Raw genomic sequence first — 19,233 nt, 5'->3', positions numbered from 1 at the left:
ATAACACAATTTCATTCCATTAATCTACTAACTTCCACAATATTATTCCTAATACCCTTTCATTCCATTAACCTTTAATTTTCACAATCTTAGACCCTATCAGTAACATTTTGTAAAATAATGAAATATGTTCTGTAAAACTGATTCTTTTTCTAGGAACAAGGATGATCATAATAATAAAACGTAGTCTCATACATAACGCACCTATTGCGTTCAGAAAATATTTACATTGCATTAGGAAAATACCACAAACACACACGTTTACATTGCATTAATGATTAACCTATATGTATGGAATACAGTTTTCATTATTTCGCACTCCTCAAATCACTAACAGCAAACGTAATGTTCACAATGTATCTTTCAAGTACTTTACTCGAGTTTCACCAAAATACTAAAAATCTGGAATATTAGTATCTGAATTGCCCATAACTAAGAAATAGAATATACTCTAAAATATACGTCGTTTAACCACCAAACGAGAAAAATCATCATCACCATCATCATCGAATATGACTTAAGCCAGCAATGAGTCCACAATCGCTAAAATGGGTAAATGGTAAGGAGTGTAACGAAATATGCTCCGCCGTGCAGAAGGGAGAGGGAGACAGCATACCCGCCAGCAGCTACAGGTGCACGCTAGTGTCTCTCTTATTCGTGGGTAAGAGACGCTAGCCCGAGAGTGCACTGTGCTGATGACCGCTGACTTAGACCTTCAGATATTTCACCTTCAGGAGGTTTATTAAAAAATAATCGGCCTGGGCTACTTCGAGATTCCCCATTATAGACTGTTTAAACGTAATCTTTGTGAATTACAAATTTCCAATTAGTTCTAAAGATATTCTAACCCAAGTTTAAGGCAAGTCTGCACTAACGTACTCTCCATTTGTCATGACCATGAGCATACACTTTCTTGACACTTTTCTCAATTTTCACGTCTCCTAATAGGCTAATTAAGGGTGTGTAACATTTATAAAAACAGAAAGTTTAACAGGTTCTACTGTATATCATTTTTCCTTCAACATTACCCTCGAAATGAAATATCAAGAGTACTGTATGTCAGTCACTCAGGACCTAATAGAAGTCCTTCAAACAAAACACCACAAATTTATCTGTAGAAATTTCTATGCGAAATGATGTTGTTAGCATTAACACTATTTCTTTTTATTAAAAATATCAAAATAAAATCCAACAAAAGCACTTTAGGCTGAGACTGGCATACAACTGAAATAATTATCTTGGTAAAACTGTCATTTTAAGACTTTTTTTCACGCATACACAAAATTGCAATCTAAACATTTACTGCATTTCAAGCAAATGGACTCAACAGCATATTAAAAAAAAAACATGATAAACGATGAAGCACGTTAATGACGAAATATAGCTTATAACAATACCCATACATGGACACTGACTGAACAATAAAAATCAGCCAAGTGAAAAAAAAAATTAAGAACAGATTCAAACCTAGCACTTCATGTAAAGGCGAGTCAAGTGAAATCGGACGGAAAATTAGGAAAATTGACGTAACAATTTTTATCTTTCATTATAGTTTTAAACAGTTAGAACATAGAGAAATGGGCGTTTCTGCAAAATATAACATCCCTAGGTCTAATACTTGATTGTATATGACGAAAATTACAGCCATAGCTGTTCAACCCTTCAAAATTGAAATTTCAACAAAATCTAATTTTAAAGCTCTTATCTTCCCGAACATACTGATTTATAAAACATAGCCTACTCATTATTGTATAAGATTAGGATACAGTCGATTTAATTCGTATATGAATGATTTTCCCCACAAAGTAAAAGAAAGCTAAAAGTATGACAATATTGCAAAATTTTAGAGCTAAGAAAATTAGTACATCTTTCGTATTTTTTATTCAAGGCATACAAGCATAGAACAAAATGTATCATACTCGTAAATTAAGTTCCTTATATCCGTCTTGCACGCCACCAGCACACTTGTCAAAGTTACGCAGGAAGACATAGCTGAGATGAATGACCTCCTTGTTGGAGGGTGACGTTGGAGAGGTGATTGTGGGTGGTCCGTGGACCAATATCAGTGGTGAATTTTTTAGTTAGTAGGGACGATTTTTATTAATTATTTGGGTGAATGTTGAATTTGGTATTGCCAGTATAGGGAATTAAAAACAAACACTGAAAATACCTTAATTTTGTAGTGTGGAGTAGTAGAAACTCGATGTGATCACTGGGAGAGCTGTGGTCCCGGCTAACCCGCTCTAAATAGGTTCCTTACTTATACAGGAAAATCGTCGTACTTGAATGAAGAAGGCGGCCATATTTCGTCGTTGTGACGTAATTTGAGATAGAGTGGGAGAATGATTGCAGTGTCGCCAACTGTGGTAACCATTCATATAATCTTACACACCAAACCTAATCTAACGTACTACACACCTATTGTAACATTCCTCACGTTTAGCACACCTGTTGTAACATTCCTCACAGTTTCATTTCGTTTGCCAATATTGGCATCTCTGCTACACCTATTGCATATCGTCTGCTGGAAGTCAAAAGTCATCTAGTGGAAGTGAAGTGAAACTGCGACTCTGTTAATTGCGTTTCCTAAGTTGATTCTGTGTTATCTGCAAGAATTATTGTGTCATTGCAGTGATAATTGCATTTATATTGTACAATAAAAATTGAAATGTGTCGTGGCTGAGATAAAAGTGTTCTAAATTGATTTCCAGCGCCACAATCCCAGTGATAAACGTGTGAATATTCGTTAGGAGTCCGTTGGAAGAGGCCATAGGAAACTTAACATTGACCATTATTTGTAAATTTACTGAAATATTCGTACATTTTTATTGAAACAAATTTGTGTTTTGAGTCTTCACACTTAAGTCGCCGTAAGTCGGGAACCAGTAAAGATTTTGAGCAGCGATAACTTTTAAAAGTGACTTTCATTCTTTCTCAACATTTCTCTTGATTTGACCACCATCTAACAAAACGTATGCCGCTTGCCAACTTTTGAAGGTATAAATGTCTACTTTCAACAGATCACTTGGAAGTCTGCATTTTTTATTCGCTTTAAAAAAATTCTGATTAGGATTTTTTTTTTCTGTTTTTCTTAGACACAGACCTATCAATCAAAATAATTGCAGCACGACTGATTGACTGTAATAGGAACTACAACACGTTGGTACCCTCTTCTAGACAAACTAATCTGTCGTTCTGCTAGCAGTGCAGAAAAATTCTTGCTTACGTCACACGTATAGAAGTGAAGTGTGCGCGCACATTCACTCGACTTGGACTTAGCCAGCTAATGTAATTTAACGAAATTATTTTTATACAGGAGCACTTCTTTATGAATCAATGGAATACTGATACAATTTCTTCAGAGAGAGAGAGAGAGAAGGGGGGTATCAGTTGACATTTTTATGTTTACTGTTGTCAGTGGGTAATTCTATGAAGTATCGATTTATCTAATTATGCCCCTGTCAGAAATTAATATAAAATATAGTGCATGCATTTTTATGGAAATCACTCACATCACATATATGCCCTTTGAAACTGGCGATTTTTAAGGAAATACGATAAATTTAACGCATTAAAACAAGAAAATCGATGGACTTAAACGAGGACAGACTACACAGAATTAATTATCTCCCATCTCTCAATAATACATATAATTTATTCATAGAATTACACATTTGTAAGGTTTTTTGATGTCCGATTTCACAAGGAATGTCACGTATACAATCCCGACACGTTACTAACTCGGCTACTCCGGCTGTTTCGTACACATTACTGATACGCAGACATCTTGAAGATATCACAGTTGTAAAAGATTTTTAATTTTTTAAGTCAGTGTACTTACTCTTGAAACTCTACGATTCCGAATAAATAGAGTATATTTAATTAGGACATCAAGTTCTCAGATTGCAATCTTCCCCAGTTAGAACTACAGAATTGGTACTCTATTTAGACTCCGGCTTGTTATGTCCTCACAGTGTGATATTGACAGTAGTATTCGCAAATTAATCGAAACCACAAAGATGTAATGGTCTTAAACAAGGTTAACATTGTGGCTGTTAGAAGTATGCCATGCCAAACCCATAGGTTTATCCTTATCTCTTAGAGAAATACTTACGACCGCCACAATGGCTCAGTGCTAGCGCGTTGGGCTTATAAGCCAGAAAGATCGGGTTCAAATAACCCTGAATTTATTACTTGTGTTGGGTAGGCCTGTAATCAGGTAACACGGGTTTTCTCAGAATAATCCGATAGCGATATCTATGAGGCTTGAGAAAGCCTACGTTTCATCATGTTACAAATCTGCTCATAAAAACGCACAATTTTCAGCATATTTTACTCTCTCAGTTAACTTATGTTTCCCCATATAATAATAATAATAATAATAATAATAATAATAATAATAATAATAGCTTTAATGTTGCGTAGAAGCCACAGACTAATCCCGCCTTGGTCATGGTCAGCTGTCAACGTGATTCCATGTGTCTTAGAATCTTAGATTGCAGTTCAACGTTATGCTGACCCACATCAGGTATATTCACGTAATACAGAGTTAAAATGTCTAAAAAAACAAATCAAAAGGCCACACTACAACAACGGTAATTAAATGTTTTAGGAAGAAAAGTTGATACTATCATAAGACACCTAACAGGTAAATCAGTCTGTCATTATTAGAACCAGCATTTCTTAATGTAATGCCGACATGCAAAAACTTATACATTCAAATAACAAATTGGTGAAATGTGTAATAAAATACATATCCTGACATAAGAACAATTTTATTTATCTCTATTAATTTAACCTTAAAAACCGAGGGGTACCAAAATTTTTGTACGAATACTTCCCCTGCGTTCAACATGCAATATAAGTATTACATACGGATGAAAATGTGCATAGAGATACTGTCATTGTTGGCAGCTGGAGGATAAGCATCCTAATTTTGTCGCTTTACACTTCAGTGACTGAACTTCAATATCATTCATCTCATACATATCTTTGAAGAAATTGTGTTGCATCAGTATTATAGTCACATGACTATGTAATATGAAGTATATATGTAAAAATATGTTAATACTGAATATTATTATATCAAGCGCAATTGTCTACTCAACAAATATTTCTGTCTTCTAACATAACAAGTGAACAAGAATGAACCAATACGTAATTAATTACATTAGAATCCCGAATATTATTTTTAAAAATCATCAAAATTCTGACACCTTCGAGATACTATTATATAGCACATCAAAGACATATCAGTTATGATAAAGTATTCATCATATTATTCTATTTAGACGGATGGGAACTTTTGGCTCATTCCTCACTCCCAAGCGCGACTATGATGAACCAACGCGACACAAATAAAGATACTCCCCCTGCCACCGCATAGCGCATGACCACCGATAACACAGAACAAGGAAAACACAACTAGACTCGTAGAATCGAGGTAAGAATAGAATTCTAACTTTCACTTTCAAAATGATGATAATTTTGTTCGGGATTTCGTAGATGTATAACCATCATATATTTCTGAGAGGAAAATCATGTTTGAGCTATTCTTTAGGACTGAACTGGACTGGATTCTACATGTACAATGCGGAACAAAAATGCGCATTCATATTGACTTCTTAATGGGAATAGAATCCAGATCCCCTGAATTTGTAGCTAGATACACTAACGCTTTAGCCATTACAGTGAACAATATAAAATATACACATTTTATATAGGGAGTCGAAACCTGTTAAATCAGCACTTACACCATACGCAAAGTTGGTATGGATCAAGCTCCCCAGCATTAAGCTGAACTGACCAACCAAAATTGAGAACAATACCTGTATCAGTTGGAGGAACTCTGTGCTCGGCAAACAAGCACGTACCCTCCCCCTCTTCTCTTACTTCGCCTACCACCCCCATCACCGGCACCGCTACCATCACCATCACCCCATCCTCCCGCCGCCTGTCTTTCTCTGTCTCGCAATTTACTGTGCATGAGAACCTCTGTCTAATCGATAACAGCCAGAGAACTTTCATCTGGACCCAACAGCATCGGGACTGCCGCCGGATCCAGTAACTACATTCACTACCATATATAACAACATTGCAGAAATATGTAATCACCATTCATATAAATATTTTCATAACAGAGAAAGATACGATATTCATATTCTTCTTAGCGAAGTTATGAATTGGTATTAACATAAGCGGAGACATACAGTAAGTAGACTATAATATTACATTCATTAAAAAGTAGAATGCACATGATATTATGTTACATATTGACAAATTTCCAGCCACTGCCGACAAACCGAAGTGAGTATGTCATGCTATGTTAAGTCCGTTACATCACTTCATGACTTGGATTCATATAATGATAACTAGACCGTGGATCTGAAGAAAAAAAAAAGCTATTTTGCTACAGATAAGGTATAGTTTTGGGAATTACTATTCACATGTTTCATGAACATTTATACTTTAAGAAATGATATTTCAGAGTGTCTAAAACAGCCTACTTTGACGTTTTTAACTATTTTCGCCTATTTCAAACTAGACAGCGAATTTCTTTTTCCCCTGTTTGTGAAGTGCTATTTAAAAAAATCAATGTTCTACGCTATAAGAACTATAATAATGACTTTTCCCTTGTTCTATTTCTCTCTCCCTCAGCCTCTTTATCTCAATGTGAGTCGACTGTTTGAACTTCATTGACAACAATGCGCGCAACCAACAGTTCGGTAATGTAAATACGCTAAGGATTTCAAAATACACTATCCAACAAAACAGCAAAACAAGAACACCAAATATTATAGAGACAATACCGGACACTCGCGATAACGCAAGGCATCCTGACACATTAGCCTCTAGTGGTAAGTCCTGGTAGAATCTTAGCCCAGCATGGCGGGATGAGTAGGTAATGTTTTCGGGTGTAAGAATTACGAGATACAGAAGAATTTCAAAACTTCTTGTCGATTTCCTAGTGATAAGAAATTGCAAGTCAATATTTTTACGTAAGTACCAAATATCACATACATTTGAATGTTGTATTTAAAAGCTACGTTTGGTTTTCTAGATTAGGCTGTAACAAACAAAAATGTCTGTTTCATGTGTGATCTGTGGGTCGTTTGTTTAGTGAAATGTTCGAAGACAGGTCTGAACCTCTTAAGTGATACCAAAAATCACCACTTATGAGGCAGCTAGGCCAGGAGATAATGGGGTACGGTGGCCAGTTCCTTTCCCCCTCCATTGCATACTCGCGGATTAGCTATATGTTACACTAATCAGACTTCAGATGCATACAAACAATTGTTCTTCCTCTGACATATCGTCAAGTAAGATGTACTGCCTGATACTAGAGGCACATAGACAGAACCTCAATCATATACTAAAGGATATGCTACTGGAGCTAAATGACCGTTGTGAGTAGTATGGGATGAAGATAAATGCACATAAGACGAAATGCGTTTATCAGGTAAGTTCGGGATGGTGCATCTGGATTCAATTTCGCGACAACTAAATTCGCAAGATATCGAACTTAGATCGTGAGTAGTTTCAACTGATATATTCAGATAACACTTGGGTCATTCAATAATTAGTGGCAACAATGTATGTATGTGGCGCTATCAGCTGTAAACGATGAAAGCTGATAATAATGAGAAAGAAGAGCATCTGATGTGTGTTATATTATGTGAGTTTGAAGACAATCTCATTTATAAGATATTAATAGACTTATCTGTTAAGTGCTCTAAAATGTTTAGCAAATACGAACAAAGATGCTTCAAATGCTGAACAAAAAGACATGCGTGGTGTTCTACATGATACATTTAAACGATGAAAGCTTCCAGGTTTTGATAGGATCATGGAAGTGGATCCATGATGAAAGAAAGACTGGCAAGAATAATCGCCGTATTTATACTCTTGCAAAACTGTCAGTTATTGTTATCTCACAGCACTACAAGCCCCAAGTATGTTTATCACACGTCTAGAACACCACGCATGTCTTTTTATTCAAGTTATAAACCGTTTCTATATCATCTTTCAAAAACTTTGTTGTACTAATATACAACCCCACATTTTCTATTTCCTTCTACGTGTCTATAAGTATGGGACCGAAAAGTAAAATACAGTCTTATGCGTCAATGACATCAACGTCTTATATAATCAGGCGAAATCTGTAACTAGGGTGGTGGTGATGATAATCAAACCTACCTCCAACGATAGGGCCTATCGGCCAGTGCCCTCATCAATCTCTGTGGATTAGGCCTATAAACGAACATTACAATATATTCACACGTATAGCGCACACTGAGGCCAATGGGCAGCATGGTACATCTCCGCTAAGGATAGCAGGGCAAATAGCAGACAAGGATCACGAACTTAGTAAGCTATTTCAAATGCATTTATCAAAGATTTTCATATTCCATACTCTTTCGGGTTTTTTCCTTAATTTTGCACTTATCCGACTCCACGTTACACTAACACATTTGCAGTTTTTTGCAATGTAGTCAACACAACGCCGGATCTGAACGTAAGATAACATACCAACTTTTGAACTATATTTTTTAGCCTTATTTTGTATCTTACCCCTTGTACTGATATACGTAATGTCGTAATGTATATGGAATGTCGCCGATCGAAATTTGAAAAGCACTCGCTGAAATGGGTAATGGGTAAGGAATGTATCGGAATATGCACCATCGTGCAGAAGGGATAGGGAGAAAGGATACCCGGCAGCAGCCACGGATGCACGCTAGTACACCTCTTATCCCCGGACGCTAGCCTGAGGCTGCACTGTGCTGATGACCGCTAGTCTAAGGCATAGAATAATATATCACGATAGAAGGTTGTGAAGTGCTTCTTACAAAATCGAGGAAAAATTTGAAAAAACGAGTAAAGGGAGTTTTTCAATTTTCGAAACTTTGTAATGCACTTCACAAACGTGTATTGTACAGTATTTTATGCACGGTAGCATATTTTTAAAATAATATTTTTAAAAATCTTAATATACAGTACGTACATTACACTATGAACAGCTAACTGAAGGTTAGCAGTCTGGCCAACGTAAAACTTCACCATCAACTTCAATATGAACGAGTAATAATGACTCAGGTACAGTATAGAGCAGGCATGTCAAAAATCAGACACTGAAACTGCAGTATATGTGCGCGGAACGCCGGTCTGTGCAGATTGCGTCATTCACGTGTTGCTCTTACCAGTTCTTCGAGGGAGGGATGTACAAGAATCTATTCTCCGCTTCTAGTGTTCAATTAAATTGACATTTGGACATTATAAACATACTTAGCAGAAGGAAAAAACACAATTATTGTCAGTGTCTATATTTGACAATAATTGTAACACAAGAAACAATAGACTTACTCAGTTACAATTCACAATGCAGTCGTTTGTAAAGAATAATTTATTTACATGATTTGTATACAGTATTTGAAGAAAATATAAATATTGCAGTAATTTTGAAACAACAAAAAACGAACACAATATTTCATTTTACGTAGTAAGTACTGATTATTTCAAAGTAATACTCTTTCATTGTTCCTCAAGCATTATTGGGACCATTGGTGCACAAATGCTAAGAAAGAAAATATTTTACTCCCAATTACATCCAATAAGACATTGTGAGGCTTTTACACTGGAATCATTTCCTTGCTGTATATTAATATAAATTCACATTATTATTAATAAATTGGATAAATTAAGCTTGAATTTAAATTTATATACAGTTTATTTGGAAAACGTTGAGAGCAAGTATTAGCAAGTTGGGAGCGTTACTGAATTGAGTTAAAAGAGTACTTCACAAGCTGTGAAGCGAGAACATTTTCTTTATGTCAGGTTTAAAGATTTATTAACGTAAGTATATTAGATAATATAGTAACGTGAGGTGGAAAATTCGCCATTATGTATTATTTTTCCAGAACATTTTTCCGCCTTACAAATAGTTGCTTTCTTCCTTCCCTTACAACCTCAAGAGCCTCACATGTATTACTCACTATATTCTCATCACTTATCAGCTTATCAAATAAAAGTTGTAAGTCGTCTAACCATTGATGGCTGTGTTAGTACAGACTCCAAAACAACATCATTTTCATGTTTGTCTTGCCGTGAGAGTACTAATTAAGAAATAAGAGCAGGCGAATATCATATTTTGAGAACTTTGCTAATATGATTTAAATTCTCATATCACTATTAGGTCCACATGATATGATGAAAGCCTTTCATTTTAAAATAATTACTACTGGCTGAGGAAAACATCATAACAGTTATGTTATATGATTCGTAATTTCTCTTCTTCGTTATATCTGTGGACTCCTCACTTTATTTTCCATAACGCATTCACAATCACAGGTCAATGAGCACCCGTACTGATCTGTGTTACTGAAACAAAAGCTGATCTGCTACTATAGGCACTGTACAAACCTGTCGCGTTCCCCTCCATGCCGATTCACTCCCTCCAGGTAGGGGAATAGGAACTGCACGTTGCACGCAGACCAGTGCACAATGTGCGCGACTGCACAATGTGCAGGGTTTTGACATGCCTGGTATATAGTCTCGTCAATCCGAACTACGCTAATCCGAAAATCTGGTTAATCCGAACAAAATTATTTTAAGAAAAAAATCAAATTTATTGTAATAGTACAAAGTAGCGAAAAGAAAAATTGTGTAAATTCACTCAATTTTTTTTACTTTAAAAATTATGAAAATAGCACATTCAAGGGTACTTACAACAATTAGTATTTTCTGTACATAATTTACGCATCTGTCATGCTCATAAGATCAGTAATTTTCTGCTGTAATGAAGTGAACCTGTTGGTTGTGGTTCTAAAAATAGTAACAGGGTACTCCCACCACCGTCTCTCAGCGCTCGTGAATAGCATGCATTGTATTACAGGAAATATTTCGGTTAATCCGAAAATCTTGTAATCCGAATAGATCTTGGTCCCAATTAGTTCGGATTAACGAGACTCTACTGTAATTGAATCGCACTTTTTAGAAAGGAACTAAGTCAAAATTTTCAGGAGATCAAAGAAACTTATTTTTATGAATAAATACTAGTGTACCAGTGCCATACTATAAACATCAATTTGATGTTAGCGATACAGGGAAAGGTTTGACTAAGTTCCTTTCTTTGCCAATCAACGCTTCTCGAAAGTATTGATCATTTCATCAGTAAAAACAAAAATGATAAATTTTGACTTAGTTCCCTTCTAAAAAGCGCAATTCAATTGTAATATTTCGTGTTCAATTGGAATATTTTTTATTTCTTTTTGTGAAGTGAAGTTTGAATTGTTTAAATAAAGTTCAGTACATTTCAAATACAGTGATTTGCTTCGTATATTGTATATTAACTCTTAGCAGAATATTTGTCAATGCAAACTTCACAGTCTCATTTGTAAGTTTCCTATACGTAAAACAAAATCACGAAAAAAAAAAATTACTGCCGATTCTTAAAGTTTGGCGCTGTCATGGGGGATCGTAACACTTACGGTACTACGCCAGCAATGTTTGAAGGTCCCCACACTCTCAACCAAAAAATAGTAGAATATTATGCATCCTTTATTAAAAGTATGACCTTTAGGGAGGCCGAGACGTAGATGGGAGGATAATATTAAAAATGGATTTGAGAGAGGTGGGATATGATGATAGAGACTGGATTAATCTTGCACAGGATAGGGACCGATGGCGGGCTTATGTGAGGGCGGCAATGAACCTTCGGGTTCCTTAAAAGCCATTTGTAAGTAAGTATTATGGATGTACTTTATCGTAACTTTAAAAACACCGAGTCAAAAAGGGATGTATTTGCTCTCAAATAGAACTACTACATTAATGAGTCAGCAAGAATAATTTATTTCAAATAAAAGAAAGCAAAATTGAGTTAAGCCTCAAGGTGTTACATACGGTACTATTTAATTTGCTGTTACTTGACTGCTTAAATTTGCAATAAAATCTATAGTAATGCCAACACGGATGGGGAAGACTTGGGAATTCTTTTAGATGCATTAATCAATGCAATGGGTTTTACTTTAAATGATAATGTTTTTAAATAATAATGTTTCATATTTTGCCGATTGTTGGCTGGAGGGTGTCTTTAAAATAAAGACATGTCAAGTCAAGTAGTCCACAACTAAATCTTCCCAGAATTCAGCAGTAAGTTGCTCAGCTTAGGCCTATTTATAACTAGCAACAATGTTTGACTCGCGAGAAATCGAGGGATAGTACAGCACAAATTCCGTTACAATGTATATACTTTCAACTAGGAAAATTTCCCGCAATTTCGGAACTCATCTTACGCTACGACGAAGCTGCGCCCTCTCCCCGCAGAGCGCGCGCCAATAGGTCATGATTAGAGTCCGGATTTCTATGCACTACCAAATCTTAAAACATGAGTTATTCATGTGCCATCATATGACAAAACATGCACAATGAAGCCAAAAAATTGTCAAAATACGCACTATCAAAATTGAGTTTTACATTATGTTACATTTTTTATCTTCTGAAAGAATGCACTGCAAGTAATTTATTGAAATTTTAACTTCAGCTCCTGCGTTTATACGGCAGAACAAAGAAGTGACAGGTGCATACTTAAGCGGAGAAATTTGGGACAAAGCAAGGTCGAATTGTATGACTTTTGCATTTTCGTATGACCATGACCACATAGAGAATCGAACTCGCGACCTTCCGACTTTGCAGCGTTACGCTTTAACCGCGACGCTACCGCGCGCCCCAAAACACTTCACGTCTTTATTATAATAAGCACAATAAAACTACATCACCGTCCGTCATTAGAAATTTCTTTCTTTCAATCCATTTAGACACAAAGTCTTCTCTTGCAGTTCTACCATGAGCCACAACCATTCACAATTTGACACAAATATATACCGTTACTGTTCGTGTTTTTCTCTATGAAAAATTACTTTAAAGACAGTTCTGCTCGAAGAGAGTTTACTGAAACGCCAATGCAGTGCCCCTTCAAGAAGTGCTGTACAAAGACTAGTGATGAAATTAGAACTCACAGGCTCAGTGTTAGACAAAAAAATATTCCCGAACACGAAAGACTGTGTTTTGCACGAAACCGCACACATTAGAAAAACTCCAGGCTAATACTGAGCATGAATAAGAAAAATTGCGATTGATAAGCTTAGACGAGTGACAATATATTCCCATGATATTAAGCATCTATACGAGCAGAAGGACGACATCTTCAACATTACTGTAACATAGGCTTCATAATCCATTTCAGTTTCCGCCAAGGTAACATTTTACAGAGTGATGCTCGATTTGTCACCCGGAAGCCAGATCCTGTATTACGGTAGCCCTATATACAATGATCAAAGAAATTGTTGCATATTATTTTACTGCAAACTTGTGTTCAAAAATAATGCGTATTTATTCACAAGTTAGCAATAAAATAATATGCAACAGTTTCTTTGAGCACTGCATTAAGGACCTTGTATGTTGACACAATATTGCAACCAATATTGATTACATAGTAGGAGCGATTCATGAAGGGTTCACATTATTACGCCCATCCACATGTTGCGAAATGTACTGAGGAATGGCTTAATGCGGAGGAAATTCGTTACGTCGGCCAGCGCAGTCTCCTAACGTGAATCCTTTTAGGTGCGTGTGGGATTTATTCCAGAGAATGACCCAACCTTACCTCGATGATGTCCATACATTTGAACAGCTGATCATTTGCTTTATGTGGAATCAGATTAAATAGGAGGAAATTTATACCATAGTTTTCTCCATGCCTAAGAGGTGCAGAGCGCAAGCGGTTCTTAACTCAAGAAGCGGTTTTATTTTATTGAATAATATTTTTTTCTCTGTCATTACATCTTAAATCACACGTGACAAATAGTGTTGGCTCTATTAATTGAAAATGGTAATAATAATTTGTTTTCAACATTTTAAATATACTTTTTTTTTTAGTGAAAGCCTGAAACAATGTAATTGTGCGTTTTTATATATGAAATATCTTCAATTTTCTTTCAAATTACGTACGTTTGTATATTATAAAATATCCGTAGATCATTTGCTTGTACAGGGTTGCCACACACACACATAAGGAAATCAATTTCCCTGATTTTAAAGACCAATTTTCCAACATTTCTCTGACTGCTGCACATACGCTTACATCAACTTTTTTCGCATTAAAAAATTAAACGGCCTCCACCTTTTCCCATAGCGTCCAGCTCTCTCCTTATTCTTATCTTTGACTTTACTTTTCTGTAGTTTATATTTAAATACAAAATATGAAATAAAACTTCTTCTGGTTACAGGAAAAAATTAATAAAGTTGATGCAACTGTATCTTCAGTAAGATAAATTGAAAACATACACTGTTAATGATAAGAAATTAAATTAGGAAAAGCTATGGAACTATACAAGCTATAACCAGTAAGATACTTTGAAAAACATTAGCAGGCCTAATGACCAGAAATAAAATAATAATAATAATAATAATAATAATAATAATAATAATAATAATAATACACAAGTATACAAGCTACAAATTTTATAACTAATCTTAGCATAAATTCTGTTCACTTTCTAGTTTCTTGTTTTCTTTTGGAGTAAGTTAATATGAGCTGCAATGGCTTCTTCTGCCTTCTACTTCCCTAATCTAATAATTTTCCTTTTTTCATCCAATATCTTTATTTCCTGTTGTACGAGGTGCTACACGAAAGTTCCCGAAATGCCTCAATAAAAGCAATTACACCATATATGGACCTTATGCACTACCATCGTCTTCGAAATAGTCCCCTTGTGAGTGTATACATTACTCCCAGCACTTCTTCGAAGTATTGAATGCCATCTGGAAGTCCTTTTGTGAATGCTTGTTCAGCACCCCCTACGATTTTGCTTGAATTACTTCAACTGTCTGAAATCTACGACCTTTCAAGTTGATTTTCATCTTGGGGAACAAAAAGAAGTCGCACGGGGCTAAATCTGGCAAATATGGTGCATGAGGAACGATTGTCATTTTGCTTTTCCCCAGGAAGTCCTGCACAATGAAAGCTGTATGCGACCTTGAATTGTCGTGATGAAGAAACCAATATGCCCGTGCGCCACATTTCCGGAGTTTTCTTCACACGTTCTCCCTCACCCGCCTCAAGACGTCACGATACAACACTGCAGTCACTGTCATTAGCAGGAGGGACAAACTCCTTGTGGATAATCCCTTTAATGTCCAAAAAACACACGAGCATGGACTTTTCCACTGAGAAGACTGCTGTTTGGTTTCGGGGTCGTAGCCATAAAATCAACCTTCTTCACCTGTGACAACCTTGGAAAGAAAGTCTCGGTCATCATGATGCTGATTCTGAAGATCCCTGCAGACTTCCAGGCGATGCTGTCTCTGCTCAGCACTCGGTAGTCGCGGAACGAGCTTTGCCGCAATCCTGCTCATGTTGAGTTCATCAGACAAAATCCTCTAGCACATGTCATACAATCTAACAATGTCGAAGACGTCGTGGATGATCTGCCTGAGATCCTGTACGATCACAGTCCGAACAGCAGCGACATTTTCGAGTGCAATGCCAGTTGATGGCCGTCCAGAACGATCATCGCCATCAATCGATGTTCTGTCATTTTTAAACGCTTGAGCCACTCGTAGGTTTGAGTCTGGCCTACAGCATTGTCTCCAAATGCTTGTGTTAACATCTGATGTGTCTCTGCAAAGTTTTCCCAAATCTGAAACAAAACTTAACGCAGACGCGCTGCTCCCTCAAATCTGTCATTGTGAAATCGCAATGTAAGCAATACGTTAACAATGGAAAAGCACTCACAAATACTAAATGCGTCCACTCGGAACGAAGCCGCATGGCACATTTAACTCGTAAGAGATGTATGGAGTGTCAACTAGCGATATTTTGTCGTACTAGCGCTCGGTTGCGCGCCACTTAAGAATTTCGGGAACTTTTGGGTAGCACCTCGTACTTTTCGTTCTTCAGCTCTTCTTTTACCTCCTTCAGCTTCACTTTGTCTAGTTCTTTGAAGATATTCTTCATAGCGTCTTCGAAAATGCCTTACATAGGTCAACATCGTCTGTGTTATAGGGGTCTTCTGTATAGATCCATAGTATCTAATTGTATCATACAATTTGTTTCATGTGTGAAACAACACTTCCTTCATGTAGGTTTTCAAAAAGAAGACTTTTATTAACTGAAAAATCACTTAAGCACAAACTTTCAACTGATGAATATTCAGAAACTGATCCTGTACTGAGGTCACATTTTGAAGATCCAGGTTGACTTGCATTACTTTATTTGTATTTTTACCACTATGAGATGAGACACTTGGATCAGCAGCACTGAAAAAGTTTTTTTAATGACTGAGAAACACATATTTTAATAAGCTGTTTGTGTTTCATTTCTTTTCTATGTGAAAGTAAAACCTAGTGGCCCATACTAGCGTGTCCAAAAGTCTTTTTATGTGGTTTGCAATGTGTCTGAAATATACAGAGTGAACCGTAACTAATAATATTAATTTCAAGGGGTTATTTCTTGAGTTACTTAAACCCAAAAAAAAATAATACAAATTTGCTCCTTTGTGCTTCCTTTTCGAATATAAATATATTATATGAAACATCTCATAGCGTATTTTGGGAAAGCTAATGAATTAATTCCCAATATGCTCAGTCAGTTTAAGAGGAGGGTATCATAACAAATAACCGAAAGAATTTTAGTTTCGTCCTTTAAATGTGTAGAAATTTGATCAAAACCTATGGAAGCTTTCGTTCCGCAGAGAAATTTTAAACCCTGCTGTGCTGTGACAACATTGTAAAACTGCCTGGACAGATGTAGCTCGTGTATGCAAGGAGTGATTGAGACAACGATAATCATTACTACTTTAAAAATGAAAGTGGATGGTAACTATTTCTAACTGACTGGAGAAAATGCTGGTAGTACAACAAAACGAGATTTTTTTAAATGATTAAATACACTTGTATAACGTAAAATAAGCTTTTCTTATTTGTTGTGTTCACCGAATATGTAATTAAAATTAAGTCGAATTTGAAAATAAAATTGTTTGCATATCAGCATTATTAACAATCTTTATCGTTAGTGAAAATCGTGTTTAATATGCCACATTATCGTACTAGAGCCGTAAAATATTACCATGACAACTAAAACATCATGAATTCTGTTAGGAGGGCAATAACTTGTATCATAAAGTTTATATTATGAAATGATTTCCCAGTGCTATAATACATCAATGTATCAAATTTGTCATAGCAACTTCTTTTTACATAGACCATGATATCAAACTATACATCATTACAAATATGTTAATTTCTTTATTAATATTCTTTTATAATAAAAAACAATACTAAGTTCATTTCATTACATTTACTCGTGTAATAAATTATAACATTATACATTTGTTTCATAATATTATTATTTTAATTTTGTTCGTTACTTCAACGTGAAATAAGCATATCGTATTTTTATTTTTTCCTTTACAGTTTTAAATGTTTTAAAATTTTCTGTTTATAACGTGAAATATGCATCATTACTGTTCACGATGTCCAGAATATTCAATTGCAATGGAAGTGTAGAAATATTTCTTTCCATTTAGTTTGAAAGAAGCGTGTCTTATTGTCTGCGTTCTCTCAACATTCAATTAAAATTAGGTTATAGAATTTATTTTAAATTGTCCAAAATTTTGTTTAACTTGAAACAAGAAGTGTTCATTCTCCGTTATCTAACACAGTTTAAACACAAAAATTAAACGATACATCATTTGTACTTTTTTACGGCTTAAATACAATGGACATGGCATAATAGCATGACCTTCAACAACCCAGGTGGAGGGGTTTGTTCAGAGCAACACAGCTCCCAGCTCGTTGTAGGGCGGAGCGTTGCAAGTCTTCATAATTCAGGTATTTTAAAATGCAAGTTTTTCTGGAATTCAAATTGTTATTTTGCACTCTAACAACAATGTATCACTAAGCCTCAAGGCATTTACTCTATTGTATCATGGTACTCTTTGTCGATGGCAACCTGTAGTGGTTACAGGAAGAAATTAAATAAATAAATAAATAATAATAGCAAATTGTAATTGACTTTTTTGGTGCTCTTTACTTCAGGAATCACCCACCAGAATTACTGACATTACTTACAGTTCACTTACAGTGTATCTGGTCCCTTACAAAGTCAGCCAACAAACTAAGAATTCAATTTTGAATCAAGTCACTGTTTATGAAGACAATTTTCTTTGATGCCATCTTGCACTTAGACTACTACATATATCTTCAAAAATGTATAGGCAATAAGACAAAACAGAACAAAAGATAATAAAATAGTAAATATATATCTCCTAGTAAACACTCCTATCCCTCAGTTAACCTTCATTGGGACAATCATTCAATATGAATAATTTCACTGACTCTTATTGAAAGTCACAAAAATTCACTGTCACATCATAAAAACAAATTCCCTGATCAATTTTAATTTCCCTGACATTCCCTGATCTTCACTGATTTTCAAGGTCTGTGGGGAACCGTGTTGTATTTTATTATACAACCTATACCTTACAAACTGCCAAGTGACAAATATTTTTGCGAAATATATTATAAGTTTCATATAACAGAACTTTACACCAGGATACGAAAACTCTATAGCTAGTCTATTGCGTTATAAATAATCTGAGGTCATTTTGTTACATAAAATAAAAAATACAGCACTGTTAATATTCAGAAATAGAATGTCAGTTACAATAATATAAAACTGCTAAGTCGATGCAGCATTCCCAAAGAAATGGAATGCCGAAGAGCGATGTGGAATTCAGAAACCGCTTTCTAGCTATGGAATCTAGAAATAAAGTAAGTGATAGGCCTACCGAAATATCGTATGAGATCATGATACCAATGACCAAAGACATCTGAATCGTTGATCGCAAATCGCGTAAAGCACATATCGGTGAATTATTATTCTCATTATGAAATACGACGGTTTCTGTAAAACGTATTGAGGAATTTGAGGACAACACATTGTTGAACATCTACTTCGAGAATTTGGTGAAGAACTGTTTTCAGAACATGGAAGGGTGATAGTAGGAGGAAGCACAATAAAGTGCATACGATTTGCTGATGATAAGGCCTTGTTAGTAGAAGAAATGATCCTAAGAGATATGCTATTGGAGTTAAATGACAGCTGTGAGCAGTATGGAATTAAGATAATGCAAACAAGACGAAAACCATGGTCATAGGAAGGCAAATAAAGAAGGT

The 19,233-nt window shown here is 35.5% G+C and overlaps 1 protein-coding gene across 3 annotated transcripts in view; it reads right to left on the bottom strand.

The window, feature by feature from the left end:
* MTA1-like (metastasis associated 1-like) overlaps positions 1-19,233 on the bottom strand; it is a 469,434-nt gene that overhangs the window by 316,601 nt on the left and 133,600 nt on the right. For 2 of the 3 annotated variants that reach the window (XM_069817153.1, XM_069817154.1), the window contains exon 1: positions 5,829-5,949. The exons of the other annotated variant lie outside the window; for it this stretch is intronic. In XM_069817153.1, coding sequence (XP_069673254.1) covers positions 5,829-5,934 — 106 coding nt within the window. In that variant the 5' untranslated portion in view covers positions 5,935-5,949. Of the gene's footprint in view, positions 1-5,828; positions 5,950-19,233 lie in introns of those variants that run through there. 3 annotated transcript variants of the gene reach the window in all.

This window comes from Periplaneta americana, chromosome 17, assembly GCF_040183065.1.
Source record: "Periplaneta americana isolate PAMFEO1 chromosome 17, P.americana_PAMFEO1_priV1, whole genome shotgun sequence".
Lineage (NCBI taxonomy): Eukaryota > Metazoa > Arthropoda > Insecta > Blattodea > Blattidae > Periplaneta > Periplaneta americana.
The sequence above is the reverse complement of the archived record's forward strand: the minus strand, read 5'-3'. Positions and strand labels throughout refer to the sequence as shown.